Below are 15,886 nucleotides of genomic sequence, written 5' to 3'. Positions count from 1 at the left end.
TGCTAGATTTTAATACAGGCGAAATTGCAATCAGCGATCATTATCCACTTCATTTTTCCCTAAAACCAATGTAGTACAGAAACGATTGTATGGGAGTAATTAATAATCTCTATTCCCATAAGCTAAACCTTGTGAAAAGAAACGGATATGCCCTCAAATGGAGCAAAATCGAGCCCGCCCCGTTCTTCCAGAAACTATTACTAAATAGAGCAGCCGACTTCACGACATGCCGTACGGAAACTAGTAAGCTGGAAACTGTGTTGACGACCTTCTCAAAAATAAGTGAGGAGATTAGCCATTCCCTGGAGGGGGTAGAAAGGAAAAAACTTAACGACAAATTGAAGGGCTGGTTTAACTCGGAATGTTCGAAAGCCCACGCAGTCTTAAAAACAGCTCTTAAAAGAGTACCTAAAAATGCGGAAGACATTCGAAACGCCAGAAACGTATATTATGCCGCGGTAAAGGAGAGGAAGAAGGCTATAAAGCAAGAGGCATGGGATGCTTTACATAAAGCTAGCGTCCAGAAAGATAACACCAGTTTCTGGAAGGCAGTAAATGCCCCTTCTTCCAGGAGAAGAGAGTGGATTGCATTGACCTAGCAATAAAGGAAGGAACCTGGGTTAATCACTTCATCAGCCTCTATGAAAGAGATTTGTTATCGGGGGTAAAGACGTTGAGAGGTTGGGAGATGTAGAAACAACTGCACCTGGATCGTTTCCTCTGAACATGAATTTTGAACTCTCAGAGATCGAAGTGGCAATAGCTGAGAGCTCTGGGGGAAAAGCCCCGGGCCGGATGGGGTACCTGTGGATATTTACAAATCAAATGATAAATTATGGGCCCCTCTCTTGACATGTGTGTTAAACTGCTCTAATAAAATAGGATTTTTAACAACTTGGCAGGAAGCTATAGTGATCCCCATTTTTAAAAACGGTGGTCGCCAAGATCCAAAATGTTACAGGCCCATATCACTGCTAGACTCGCTAATGAAAGTGGCTGGTAGGGCGATATTAAATAGACTACAGACATGGGCAGCGGACACGGGTGCACTCTCTATATACCAATATGGCTTCAAAGAAGGGTTAGGTACAGTCGAGCAAGGCTTAAATCTAGCAATTGTCATTGGTAAACATGCGGTTACAAAAGGGGATAAGCTTTATCTGACTTTTGTTGATTTAAGCTGTGCGTTTGACTGCGTCAGTCATTAAATACTATGGGAAACTCTTTTAGACTTAGAAGTCGATCCCATCATTATAAATTTCATCAAGGAACTGTACCGGGGGGCTGGCGCCAAGGTCCGTTTTGGCCTAAAGGGAGAATGTACTTGAAAATTCCTGATTAAAAAGGGCGTCCGCCAGGGATGCATACTGGCACCGTTTTTATTTAATTTATACATTAACAGTGTTGCATCCCATTTGATAGAAAACCGGCAGGACTACCCACAGGTTAAAGGTAGGCCAGCTCCAATCCTGTTATACGTGGATGACGCGGTCATTATGGCGCGCATGCAATTGGGACTTCAGAGATCACTTAACTCCTTCTCTGATTTTATGAGTGCACGGGGTCTAAAAATTAATAGTAGCAAAACTTTTAGTATGTCCTGTCCAAAAAAAAGTAGTAAGGCCCATTGTAACATCTCTTTGGCAGGGGTAAAGATTGACTCAACTAAAACCTTTTCTTATTTAGGCATCATTTTCGATAATAATGGGACATGGGTTGCGGCCGCAAGTGCTAGGAAACTAGCATTTTCTCGTGCCATTGGTGCTCTGAGAAATGTTGCTATTAAGCTGGGGGGCAGACCAGTTAAAATTTTCATAGACATTTACAAGGCAAAATGTGTGTCTACAGTAACTTATGGGGCAGGTATATGGGGTATTACGGATTCTAGTAAGATCCAGGCGTGTGAAAACGCCTTTTTAAGATATCTACTGGCAGTACCAAAGTCAACCTCCACATACGTGTGTCATAAAGAGCTGGGCATAGCCTATGTGTCTGACCTTATAAAAATGAGCCCAATCCTGTTATGGCATAGGGTCTGGGTTTCCCAAGAGACAGAGTTGAATAGGGACATTATTAGGGACTGTACGGCTCTTCAAGGGTGTATGAAAATTGAGTGGCTAAGATACGTGAGATGTTTTTTAACAGCTATAGGCCACAAGGAATACTTTAAGAATCCACCTAGTATGGCAGCTGTCACCAGAAAGAAATTGAAGGTTTTATGCCTTACACACCTGGAGGATTCCAGGTGGCAGCTGGAGGGCAATAAGCCATCGGTCATGCACAACCACTTGTTGTTGGTTGGCCCTGGCCTACAGAAATATCTATCACTTACTCCGAGTAGTTATACCCGGATGCTGCTCACCCGCCTTAGGGGGGGTAGCTTTTTTAGACTTGTGACATTCCCCGAGGTGAACACCTGGATAGAACCATTGCCCCCTTGTCCCTGTGAGGACACGTCCCAACAAACAACTTTACATTGTATTATGTTTTGTAAATTTTATTCCACAATTAGGAGAAGGTACCTACTTAATGTACTTAGAAAGTGGGGACTAAGACAGTGCAGACCAGCCTGTTAAGATTGCAAATGTTGGAGGATGAGTTTGCACTTCTTAGTGTTTCAGTATTTTTAAAAAGTTTGTTAAGATTTAGATTATCGATGAACTAAAGTTTTTTAATTTAGAAATGGTAACAGTGGCACTTCGGTTTTTCAATGATTGTTATTAACATGAGGCTTAATAATTGAATTAATGTACATATGAAAACTAATAATAGTGATGAAATGTTGTTTTTGTACTTTGTATGCGCTTTTATGGATTACCAAACTGAAACCGAATAAAACTACTTCTGAATCTGAATCTGAGTTGTAACTTTGCAAATCTTTTAATAAACCTTTATGGTTAGAATGTAAATATTTTCGGCATTCCTTCTGGGGCCAAACGTGCTTCACGTTATTAAAATGTATTGAATTTGACATCTTTTTTTTTTTATTTATTTATTTATTTAATGCGATTTTCTATAGTGCTAACATTACCCGAAGGTGTCAGAGCGCATTACATAAGAACCAGGACAAGAGCGACAACAGGAGACAGTCCCAAAATGGCGGGGCGCACACATGTTACCACTCCAAAAGTTACGAGTAAGTGCTCCCCCCGGGCTCCTTCCCCGGGAGCCGGGCCGCTCCTTCACCCTCATTTGAATGCATTTTTTCCCCGTAGGATGTATTTCTTTGTTAGGGTGGGGGCAGCAAGGGGTGGGTGATTTCTCCTCTTGGGGGCCGGGCGGCACCTTTCCCCGTTCTGATTCCTTTCCTCCGGTGGATTCATTACCTTGCAGGGGTGGGGGCTGCAAGGGGAGGGTGGTGCCTGGGGAGAGGCCACCTGGGCCGCTGCAGCCTGGCATGGTGGAGGGGTTCTGCGGCGTGGGATGCTCTTGTCTGGGGGGTCACTCGGCTGCATTCTCTATGCCCCGTCCCCGGTTGAGTGGGCCGCAGCTTACAGGTCGTGGGTACCCCAGGGTCGGTCCCAATCGGTCATGCTGAGGGACTGCAGGCCGAGTCACAGGTCGTTGGTGTGGGGCAGCACTCGAGGCGCATCCTGCAAGGAGGTGGGGAAGAGCATCTTGCTGGCTGCCGCTGCCCCCCCCCCCCCCTCACCCCCCTCTCTCTCAGTTGAAACTAAAGATTCTATGGAGGGAAATTATTGAACCAGAATTTGCATGGAGCAAAGTGCCATAACACCCAATATCACTTCTACTCTGAAAAACAATGGGCATGCCATTCGGTGTTGGACATAACTCATGACAATACATTAATCAGGCATAACATTCACTCTACCTTGGCAAGCCACGAAGAACCAACCAAATGCAGTCCCTAAAAATGGCATATATGCAGCATATAAGAACTAGTTAAAAGAGTGTATTACGGTATTCAGCTAATTTAACCACCTCAAAATGTAAGACAAAGGCCTACCACACAAGATGCATGGGATTTTCATGAGCCGCCACAAAGATTTCAAAAGATAGTGTGATTTCATAGGGCAAAACTAGTTTTATTAAATATATATTTATATTGTTTTTCAAACATATCAAATAGTACAGTACAATAGTCATTGCAGCCCCTGTCAATGTATTCAGTGAGCTTTCCAGAAAATGTAGTCAATGGCGTACAATAAATATGAGCGCAATAAAGGTAATTGACGCCCAGACTGCTGCTCAATGTCAAAGGTGATATGATGTTGTTGCTTGAGGTAGAAACCCTTAGACTGCTGTGAGGGAAGTCAGAACATAATATGATGGTGCTTGCAAAGAGTGATGTACCTGTTATCCATGTGAGTAACCTGAACAATTTTCCTATAGCTGAAGTGTGTGGAGAGTTAGGGCTCCAGCTATAATTTATAGAAGACAGATGTTCTCTCTGGAGCTGCCAATAATAAGAGCGCGTGGGTGGAAGGTGCTAGTGGTTAATGCTCTTGTGCATTGAAATTATATTGGTGAGAGTTCTATTTTTTTATTGTTTGGTCCTACTAAGGGTCAAATAGACTTATGGCAACCATGGTGACTGTTAGATCTGACACCCTTGGCGTGGTTTTCCCCTATCTTTTTGCCTCTGCCTCCTGTATTTTTGATGCTGTGCTGGATTTCGTTTTTGCTGGTTTAGATGCTTTGGACACTCTGCCACTGCTGATCAGTGCCAGAGTGTAAGTGCTCCCTATGTAAATTATCATATTGATTGGGTATACCTGATTGGCATATTTGTATCACCATGAAGTCCCTAGTAAAGTGCACTGTGTGCGCCAGGGCTGGTGATGACAGATGCTACTAGTGGGCCTGCAGCGCTGAGTGCGCCACCCACATAAGTGGCCTAAAATGGTGTCTCAGGCTTGCCACCGCAGTGCCTGTGTGCAGTCAGTGAACTGCCATGTCCTCCTGGCCAGTGTCCCCACTGGCTGGGCCTAACCCTTCCCTTTATGTACACATTGGTCACCCCTACCCTATGGAAGGCTCAAGGTACCCCCCTGGGCAGGGTGCAGTGTATAGGAAAGGTAGAGCATGTACTAGTGCAGGTAACATGCTCTGGTAGTGAGCAGCAGCCATTTTGTGTGCTCACTGCTGCAAGGTTATCTTGCTCCATAGACTAACATGGGGGAGGCTGGTCCCAATGGATACCAGCCTATCTTCTCATAGGAACAAGATGGGACATAAGTGATTGATATCCCTGAACTCAGAATTTAATAACACATCTTTTAGGAAAGGTTGTTTTTAAATTCTGTGTTTGAGAACAGTACTTTTAGAAAGTGGCTATTCTCTTGTCTAACCCTTCTGTGTGCCTGGGCCTGCTTGTGGATTGACTGTCTGGTCTGAGGGGGACAGGGGCTGGGGAGCGCCCAGGAGGTTGTCTGAGTCCGCCCGTGCTTAAATGACTTCATCTGCTACTAGAGTGGTGGGAGGAGATAGCACCTGGGAGTGAATAGGGCCGTGCCTGCCTGCCACAATGCTGGCTCCACCTCCTGCTGGGCGACTGCCACCTCTGCCCCTCACACTGAAAGGAAGAAGGAAGCCAGGAAAGCCACAGTGCTCCAGCAACACCCAGAACTGGTTTAGACCGGGTTCAGGGCCCACTTGCACAAAGACTTCAAAGACTTTTAGGGGTATAAGAGAAGGACCCCTGACAACAGAAAATGAGATTCTACAATCAAGAGGAACCGCTGGAGAACTGAAGGAAGATTGCTGTTCAACTGAAAGCTGAGGAGAAGAGGGACCTTGCTGTGTGCTGTGACCCTGCCTGCTTGACCTAACAAGACTTTGCTGTGTGCTGTGTCTTCAACTTGAATCTCCAAGGGCCTGAGAAGAGCTGGCCTCCTGTTTCGCAACCCAGGGACAGAAAGGTTGCCAAAACTTCAAGACTCTGCTGTGTCCCCCTGGGCTGCTGTGTGCTGCAGAAATCGTGGGCTGTTTTAATAGAGCTCCTATCATCTGCCCCGTGTAGCGCGCTGGCTGCTCTCTGTCCTGTTCTGCTTGAGAGTGCCGCGCTGAGAATCACCTGCAAACTGGCTGCCGTGCTGTGGGATCGACGTGCTCGTCGGCACGGGTGCGGTGGTGGCCGTGAGTCCGTAGGCGTCCCCAGGGCGAAATAATCCTCTGCCAGGATTTGCGACGTCTCGCTCGCCCTGCTGACCCTGGGCGCGTTTAAATCATCTGCCCGCAATTCACCGCCGCGACCCGGAGGCCTGATATTGACCAGAAGCTGTTTTCCCTGTTCCCCGTTCCCCGAGCCGGGGAGAAAGAAACGAAGGGGCCGCGACCTGATTGGTCGTTCCTCGGCAGGAGCCGCACTCTGATTGGCCATTGCTGTGGGTCTGTCCCCGAGATCCGTGCTCCGATTGGCCAAGTCGCCCCGCAGAAGCTAATACGTCACAGGGGCTTGTCCCGGGAGCCGCGCTGTCATTGGCTGACTCCCGGATGTATGCAGAGGCTCGTCTGCGGAGCCGCGACACCATTGGTCTGTCCTAGGAGGCCTCGTTGATGACCGCCGGAGCCGCGCTCGAAGCGGAAGAGTGACCCGTCCTCGCCGAGGGAGCAACGCGAGTGTTTACCGCCCCTGGCCTGTCGTCCCAGATCGGAGTGATTAAGCTAGCTCCCGGCCGCTCGCTGGATTGCCGAGAGCGGGCGGAGAGCTGACGGGACCGGCCGGGGCTTGGGGGAAGGCTCCTCTCTCGCCGAGATGGTGCATTAAAGGAGCAACTGGTGAGGCGCCCTAGGCTTGTGCAGAGCAAGTGAAGGGCTGACTGTGATATACAGTATAGCCGCATTGTTTTTGGTGCTAATATTAAGAGACTTGAGACTGTTATTAATAAGAACTTCCTAACCAGTTAAACGCAACCATCAAGATTAAGTGCAACCTTTTCATTAAGAGCTATCATCGTGTAACTGTTTTATTTTTCCTGCTGAAACTAGATAAAGATATATTTTTACATATACCTACCTGTGTGGTCCCAGTTTGTGGTGTGTTGAGAAATTACTGTGTGGGTTAAGTGCAACTATTATACCTTGCCTTGGGGAAAAGCCCGTCTGCTCGTGCTAAGCTACCTAGAGGGTGAGCAGGGGTTATCTTCAGTGTGTATTCCTTCACCCTGACTAGAAGTAGGGGTCCCTACTTGAACAAAGGTACTTACCTCTGCCAATTAGAGACCCCCAGTTCTAACAGTGACTGTAAGTGGCAAAGAGTTATCAATAGGGGTAACAGCACTGTGTTGAGTGATATTCCTCTTAGGGAGCATTAAATTGTTGTTTGTGCTCTCCGGTGTTCATGAGTCTTCCCACTCTCTGGTTATTGGGAATTCCCATAGACCACTGACCTCCTCCCTGTGTAGGACCATGCTATCACTGGATGCAAATCATTTGGCTGTTGCTTCCCATTGTTTAAAGTTAGGGGGATTTTCATTGCATGGTATCGGTACCTTCACCCAAATCATTAATAGGTCAGTAAATTTAGTGCCCGCTACGGTGAGGTGGAAGATTCAAGAGGCGGGCTTCTGGGGTGATGTAGCATTCTCTGCTGCTTACCATGCTAATGATCTCTTGAGCCATGTGCCTGAACTGAGTTATGATAGGACAGTCCCACATCATATGGTAAAAATCTTCTATTTCATCATGGCAGCAGGCTGTTGTGGTGTGGTGTAATTTCTCAAATAAATTAGGGGACACAAACACCCTATGCATTTGGTAGGACTGGATTTGTTCGAGTCTAGTAATACCAGAGATTTCCTTAGGTTATTCAAGGAAGTTATTCCACTCCTTAACACTGAGCAGGGGTTCTAAGTTTCTTTCCCAGTTAAAATTTCAGCTTAGTTAGGGGATGTAAAATATTAACAGAGATTTGTATAACCAGATAATTAGTTTGTGACCCATGCCCATGTCAAAAAGTATCTGCATGTAATTGTGTGTCTGCAGTTCTATGTTAGTGTTGTATCATGGAGGGCGCAGTTCAGCCAGGAGCTTCCTGTGAGTCAGAAACGCATTGGGAGAGAGATAGGATCTCTTTAGTAGTGTTTCAAAGGGAATTACTACCCTGTTTTCAAAGAGGTTTCCTACTGTGGTAAGGCCAGCACATTCCCATAAGCAGTGGCAGCTGGCAACCTAAATATTTGGTGAGCAACACACCAACCACTAACCAGCATGAGGTTAAAGCCAAAACCGTCAGTCATGGCTCATTTTAAACATATTTGATTCGAACTATCACTAAGGGCCAGATTACGATCACACTAGGAAAGGCTCTGATCTGGAGGACTTTCCAAGTGACATGCGCTGTGCGAGTCCGACTGAACGAGTAGGATGCAGCCGTACGCTGACGGACTCAGTTCGCCCGGACTCTCATTGAACTCTATGGGAGCCCATATACCGACAGGCTCCCATGGCAAAAAGGGGTGGGTGGGGAAAAGCTTACACCCTGTGGCAGGCACCCCATGTTGCCCGCCACTCTGTGCATGCATAGATCAGGGGGACCCATGGGCACCCCCGTGACTGATTCGAAGGGCTCCAGGTGAAGGGGGACCTGTTACGGCCCCCGAAGTCCGATTCCGACAGTTGTTTCATCTAGTTGAGACTGACGGGATACTGCTGACCAAATCATGCATCATACTCACTTGGTCGAAATCCGGTTCCATTGCGAAGCACAATTCGTCTGCGAACATGTCTGTCAGACAGGATTGGGTTCTGGAAAGGATTCGGTCGATGCGGACGAGATCGTGGCATCGTAGTTGGTTGTTCGGAGCGGGTGATGACTCAGTTGGAAAAATAGGCGCCAAATCGGATTTGCACGTTCCAGTACCTGTCAGGAGGGCTTCCTAACGAGATTGGAATTTGGCCCTTAGAGCTCTTGCGTTGTGGCTGAAGGCATTGCTTGGCTATAAGTTTTTTTTTTTAAGGAAAATTTACTTATCCATTCCGCTGGCTCACCTCCGGTCTTCCTCGGGGCTGGTGGTCTCTGCAGCAATTGAAGTCTCCAGTCCAATCCAGATGTTTCTCTCTTGCAGCTGATAATGTTAGCAGCATGAGAGCAGCATCAGGATTGGCTGGAGTGCCTAGATGCTTCCGGAGGCACTGGAGGCCTGTGCCTGTTCTCTACCAAGCTGTCTTAGGCAGCTGGGTGGAGAGGTTTACACTGCGCATGTCAGGCTGGTCGTCGCAAGACAACTGGCCAAAGTGACATGTGCAGTGTAAACTGGTGGAGAGAGCAACCCTCCCCTGCTACCAGTCTGTTGCAGTGGCCTCTACTCCAAACACGGCTGGCTGGCAAAAGGGTAAAATAAATTGGTAATTAATTCATTTTATTACCATTTTATTTTTCTCCTTTGTGATGCTGGCAGCAGGGGGTGACTCTCCTCTGCTTTAATTGAGGGGCTATCACTGCCCATAGGTTTTTTGTTGTCCTGTCCTTTATGGGTGGGAGCGCAAATTGCAAAGATAGTGGGATGTTGGGTGGATAGAACTGAGTGGCAGATGAGGGGTGAAGGATCTTTCAGTGACAGCATTGTGCAAACGTAGGTGGATATTGAGTAATTTGAGCCATTTTTTTGGCTTCCCTTCCTTACCAAGTTAACTAAGGTTTAAATCCACTGAGCTTATGCCGAAAGATAATAAATCTCAAAATCTGGAACTCTGCGTCCCCCTTGGTCCGTCTGGCTTTTCAAGGTGGTTAGGGCTAGGGGACAGCCCCAACTAAGTGGTGTGGAAGAATAGTAGTCAGTAGAGGGGTGACCTAGTGGTCTCCCACAGTGGTGTATGATGTGGATGTCTGGGACCCCCCGAACCCCACGCCATGGTCAGTTGTGAACTTGTGACCAAGATGTGAAAGCCCGTCAGCTGGAACCTAGTTAGAACTCCCCCCGGTAGTTTAAGCCCTCTGGTTTGTTTTCGTAGATTCTGAAAGCTCTTTGCACCACCCTGCACTTCTTAGTTGCCAGTTGAGTTTGCTAAGTATCATGCAGGAGGAATCCCCTAGGAAGCTCATTCCTAAAACAGATTTGACCATCTTATAATTAAAAGTATGTGACGAATGGATAGGGCACCACAAGACTGCGATTTCTTCTAGCACTGCTATCGAGACAAAGAGCTGTTCCTTCTGCATGTACTGTGATTGTTGTAGACCCTCACCACTGGCGGCTGCCATAATAGCTGGACGCAAAGTGACGGGGAAGGGTCTCCTGTCAGTGCACTGTATTGTAATTCAATTGGTGTATGAAAGGCTGTTGTGATTGTATTTTTCTAAATGCTATTATGTAAAATACTAAAAAATATAAGTTTAAACAAAAAAAGTGGCTAGGGCCAACCTGGGGTGGATCCCATTCAAAATCAGATCTTGGAGAAAGCTTCCATCTCTTCATTTCTTTAAAATGTGACTTGGCTAGGATGCAGGACACATTTGTATACTAGTAGAGAAGCCGAGGTAACCACCACTTTTGTTACTGCGATGTGGCCGGTTATCGCTAGACGGAAAGTGGGCCAAAAAGGAACCTGGGAATGTTGTAACCATGTTGTCCACTCTGTATTTCCTTCAATGACAGCACATAAACCTAGTTGATAAGATTACAAGCCACAGCAGATTCCTCTGCTGAAATGAGTACTCTCAGTTTTTTAATATTTCTTTGCATGGGAAGAAACAAAAAGAAAACTGGAAAGAGCCTGTTGTTATTTTGGAAGGCGCTGCAATTTTCACAGAAATACTGTGCATCTTGAACACACTATCAGTACAATGCAATATCCATACTCAAAGAGAATTCATATACCTGGGATACTGATATTTCCAGAATGCAACATTGTGACTTCATGACCGCTCTTCTGAAGAACATGCGAAATCTCACTCATCAGAAGGTAATGGCTTCCTCCTAAATGATGCACATTAAAAAACACAAAGGGAAACATTAGCTATATATAATATATTCTGACTGCAGACAAAAAGTTTACCTCATTCTGTGTAAACAGTTTCCTAGGACTTTCTCGTCATTTCATAGTATTAATGGACACACATTAAATTGTTCTGCAACTACAACAATGTTTTCATTTATTTATTTCTAATCATGCATTGAAGAATCCAACTGCTGTAAACACTGTAGCATCCTGCTACAAAGAACCACAGACACAGGTTCTTATATGTCAGAGCTTTATTTAATACAACTTGTCTCGACCCTGTCCCTACTCTAACTGCCCTCATCCTGTTCTGACTCCTCCTCTTCCCCTCAGCCCATCTAGCTCCTCCCATCCCAACTACTAGACTGTCAACTATATTACATCTCCCCCTTTCTTAACAAAATGAGCTTAATGTCTTAAGTGTTCGCAATTCTTCAATCCACCACACGGGTCGGCGGACGGCCTGTTTTTCAAGCTTCAGTAGTGTCGAATCAGTGGTGGGCTTGGCTTTGGTCAATCTTTCTGTTGTCTTGATCAAGGCATTCTTGACCACATTGCGTGTAAACTGTTTACTCTCACGGTCCGCAGTCCTCATGTTTCCTTCCGGTGGTGTAACTACGGTTGGTTCAGATGCTCGATCTCTTTCACGAGAGGATAATGTTCCGGTCCTCTTCCGAGCACCCGCATCTACTTTTGCTTCCCTTTGTCTTGTCCGGCCGAGGGCAGCACTGCCCTCAAATTCAGAGACATGTATACCAGACAGTACGGTGTTACCTGATGAGACTGTCTTGGTTTGGTTCGATAACTCATTCACGGCCTCGGGTTGTCTGGCGAGCTCGTGAGCTATCGGTGCATAGGCATGTTTCTCTCTCATCTGATGATATTTCTCTACTGACACGTCCGGCTTCTGTGCATAGGCATGTTTCTCTCTCATCTGATGATCCCTCTCTCCTGACACGTCCGGCTTTCCTTGCGGAGTGACTGGCTGGTCCTTTCCCATCCGGTTACTAAGGTCCACTGTCTCTGTTTTCCTTTTGTAGGTCCTGTGAGTCAGCCTTGCGGACCCCTTCAGGGGTGACAGTGTCTGATCTGTGTCTGGATATACTTGTGACTGACATGACAGGTTGTCCGGTGGAGTGACTGAGTATTCAGAGACCTTAGTGTGTGACATGTTGCTCTTGACGGGAAGGATGTCCTTTGGTTCCATGGTGCGTTCGGGTGGTTGACGCCATGTCTGTTGTCGGGACCATGACTTGGTCGACTCACGGGATTGGACAGACATGTTCTCTGGCTCAGAGAAGTCTTTGGTCGACTTCCAGGATCGGGCAGATGCGCTCTCGGAATCAGAGGAGGTCTGGGCCATACCCCTTTTAAAGGATCGGACAGATGCGCTCTCTGAACCAGAGGAGTTCCTGGCCATAGACGTGCTTTCTGGGTCAGAGAAGTCTTTTGTCAACTTCCAGGATTGGATGGATGTGCGCTCCGCATCAGAGAGATCCTTCTTCCCATTCCTTCTCAAACATTTCTTTGAAACTGTCTTGGGTAATGGATTTTTGAATTCCGTAGTCAGTGACAAATTGCTCTTTCCCTTTGAATTGTCTTTGAGATGCTTCTCCGTGTGCCTTTGTTGGAGCATCTTCAATGTTGTCTCATTTGGGGGTTTGTTTGATGACCCCGTGCTTGTTCCTTGTGCTTGATCCCAAGCTGTTGCCTCTTTGTCCTTCTTGCCTGAAGTTAACGATTTCCTCTCCATTTCTTCGTTGTCGCAGGAGCCAAAAGTGCATGGATCTTTTCTGGTTCGTTGCTGTGGAGGATCAGTCCGTCTTGTGCGACCTGTTTCTCCTTCACGCTTGTTTGGTGCTCTAACACCTCTGATCTGGGGTTGATGTGGTCTCCTGCCAGATGTTTCCTTGGACTCGTCTTCACTGCTTGACGACTGATGTTCCTGCGCCGACTTCAGGTGTTGACCAGTGCGACCCCTTCTTCTAGGGTTTGTCTTTCTCTCCCACTTGTTGTGCAGGACGCCCTCTTGTCCAGGAGTGCGATCTGTCCCACTTGACGCTCTTTCCTCATCAGAGTACTGTGTGTCATACTTTGAATGACTCCTTGAGGAACTCTTGAGGGGTGAATAACTCTTTGGAATTGTCTTTTGGATGGTTGACTCAGAGTCATCTGACTCGGAGTAATTCTTGGTTGACTTTGAGTAGTCCGACGCTGAGGAGTCTGACTCTGAGTAATCCTTGTCACTTTCTTTGTCGCTGTATCTTTCCCGTTGTCTTTTTGCTGGTCTGCCTTCCCTCTCTCTCCTTTCAGTTTCGTTTGTTTTCTGAGTTCTATCTTCCCAGGTATCTTGATGGTTTGCTCTCAGGTGCACGTCCTTGAATCCGTCTCTTGCTTTTATCTGCATTCCAATTTCGGCCTTCTTGATGATTTCCTTTAACGACCAATGCCCTTGCAGGATCTTGCGCTTGGTGTCAGGGTTTGTGCAACCTTCAACGATCCGAAGTCGAACCGCATCCTCATTTGTAAAAGTGTTGAAGTGGCAGCCTCGTACCAGACTTTGTAACCGAGTGATGAAGTTTGGCAACGGTTCGCCTGGTTCCTGCCGTGCTGTATTGAAAACTATGCGATTCTGATCCACATCTGTCTGTGCGTTGAGATGGGCACAGAGCTCCCTTTGGAGTCTTTTATAGATGTCTGTCTGCTCTTTGGAAAATGTCCTGATTGGGCAGCGGCCCTCAGGACCCACCAGATGGAGGAGTAGTATCAGACATTTTCTCTCTCTTTGTTCACCATTGGCTTTTAAGAAATCTTCCAAAGCTTCGAGCCACCAGTGTCGTTTGAGATCCGAGATCCACCCATCAGTCTGCACCGCTGGAGGTGGTACTTCAATGTCTGGAGTGACCCGCTGTGCTACGTCTCTTCCCGCCATGAGAGAGGGAGAGTCTGGTTAAGGTCTTTGGTCTGGTCGTTTGCTTAGAAATTGATAGTCTTTGTAACCATCACAGTATGCGCCGGTGAATGAACTTGGATGGTTCTACTCTCTCCGGGGTCCTCTGTAGGACTGCCCTCCTCTGGGTCTTTTGCAGTTCTGCTCAGCAGTTCTTCTCTCTTCGGCGCTCTTTGGTTTGTGTTCAGTGTCGTCTTTATCTGTCTCTTGCATTTGCTTATGCTTGCTCCATTGTGCTATTGTCTTTGCTTGGTCCTTGTGTTCGCTTGTGCCTCTTTTATTTTATAGACACGTGTTACTTCATTACATACTCCACTGCGCATTCGCTTGCGTTTCTCAATGTTCGCGTTTCCACCCGTGCTGACATTTTGTTTTGTCAATGCATGTTCGGTAAGTCACTCTTGTGGTTGCTCGTGCTTGTTAGTTGATTCACTCTCGTGTTTGCATGTGCTTCTTCTGTCTTGGTTGCCAAAACTTGTTCATTGTTGTTCACGCGCCGTTATTCACGCTTAAGTATTTGCCTTACCAATGCCTATTTCTTGGCATTTACCAGTGCATGTTTATTTGAACATACCAAGGCTTGTTGACTTGCATGTACCAATGCTTGTTTATTTGCTTTCGCCACTGCTTGTTGGTTTCTACTCGCCACGGCTTGTCTGTTGGCTCTTGACAGTACTTGTTTGGCCTTCGCCAGTGCTTGTTTGGTCTTCGCCAGTGCTTGTTTGGTCTTCGCCAATGCGTGTTTGGTCTTCGCCAATGCTTGTTTGGTCTTCGCCAATGCTTGTTTGGTCTTCGCCAATGCTTGTTTCTGTTATGTTCGCCAATGCTTGTTGTTAAACTCAGCTCGCCTGACCTCAAAATGGCCGCCCACAGTTTGCACAGGGAGGATGTCCCAAAAGTTGCCTGACTCAAAGATGGCCACCGTGATTATCTGCAGGCACTACTTTCTCTCTCTTCATTCGACCCGATTCTTCACACAGGACTCACCGGCAGTTGCTCCCAGGGTCAGCATGCTCCGGATTTGGCTCCCTCTGGTCAAGGCTACAGTCAGGTGAGGTTGGGGTGGGCTCCCGCCTTACTTTGCAGGGTCCTTCGGCGGCGGCGTGCCAAAACCCACGCATCCGGCGTGAGGTTTTCCGACGCCGGGCTCCAATTTTACCGCGCTCAGCAGCGCTTGGCAGTGGACCTTCGCGGGGGCAGTCCACCCCAGGATTCACTCTCTTTCGGCCATAACAGTCATCAGGTGAGATTGGGGTGGGCTCCCAGCTCACCTTCGCAGTTCCCGCTCTCTTACGCCGACAGCATGCCAAACCTCACGCATCGGGCGTGAGGTTTTCCGACCTCCACCGGCACCCGGGCTTCCAATTCAGCGCGCTTGGCAGCGCTTGTTACCAGGCTCTTGAGGACGGCGTCCTCCACGTCGGGGGACCTTAGTCTCGCTCTAGGGGTCGCTGAACAGGGTCGGGGTGAGCTCTCGACTCCTGCTCTCTCACAGGTGCTAAGTTGCACGCATCCGGCGGGACTCGCGCTTTTAGCGCGAAACAGCTTCTCCTTCTCGAGCGTTTCAGCGCTCGCTGCAGTGGCTCCCTCAGTGCTCCCCAACGTCGCTGGAGCGTCAGGGTCACCTACTGCTGGCTTCTTTCTCCAGGTGTCAGCACCTCACTGCAGCGGATCTCTTCTCTCGACGCTGCAGGGGACAGGGCACATTCAGGTGGTTCTGTGGGCTGCAGTCATGCACATCCCACCCTCCTCGCCAGTTGTAGCATCCTGCTACAAAGAACCACAGACACAGGTTCTTATATGTCAGAGCTTTATTTAATACAACTTGTCTCGACCCTGTCCCTACTCTAACTGCCCTCATCCTGTTCTGACTCCTCCTCTTCCCCTCAGCCCATCTAGCTCCTCCCATCCCAACTACTAGACTGTCAACTATATTACAAACACCATGAAACTATTCCGTGTGTGCCATCACAACCCAAGGGCAGTGGTTGTCTATCGTACTCCATGATTGTGGATGATTGACCTGATGCTGAT

At 47.5% G+C, this 15,886-nt stretch overlaps 1 protein-coding gene across 1 annotated transcript in view; it reads right to left on the bottom strand.

The window, feature by feature from the left end:
• Positions 1-15,886, bottom strand: part of LOC144819349 (UDP-glucuronosyltransferase 3A1-like) — a 511,982-nt gene that overhangs the window by 332,513 nt on the left and 163,583 nt on the right. Inside the window, exon 2 of the mRNA XM_078677287.1 lies at positions 10,782-10,880. Within this exon, the coding sequence (XP_078533413.1) occupies positions 10,782-10,880 (99 nt within the window). The remainder of the gene's footprint in view (positions 1-10,781; positions 10,881-15,886) is intronic.

This window comes from Lissotriton helveticus, chromosome 2_1 (assembly GCF_964261635.1).
Source record: "Lissotriton helveticus chromosome 2_1, aLisHel1.1, whole genome shotgun sequence".
Taxonomy (NCBI): Eukaryota; Metazoa; Chordata; class Amphibia; order Caudata; family Salamandridae; genus Lissotriton; species Lissotriton helveticus.
Note: the sequence above shows the minus strand (reverse complement) of the source record. Positions and strands in the feature narration are given on the sequence as shown.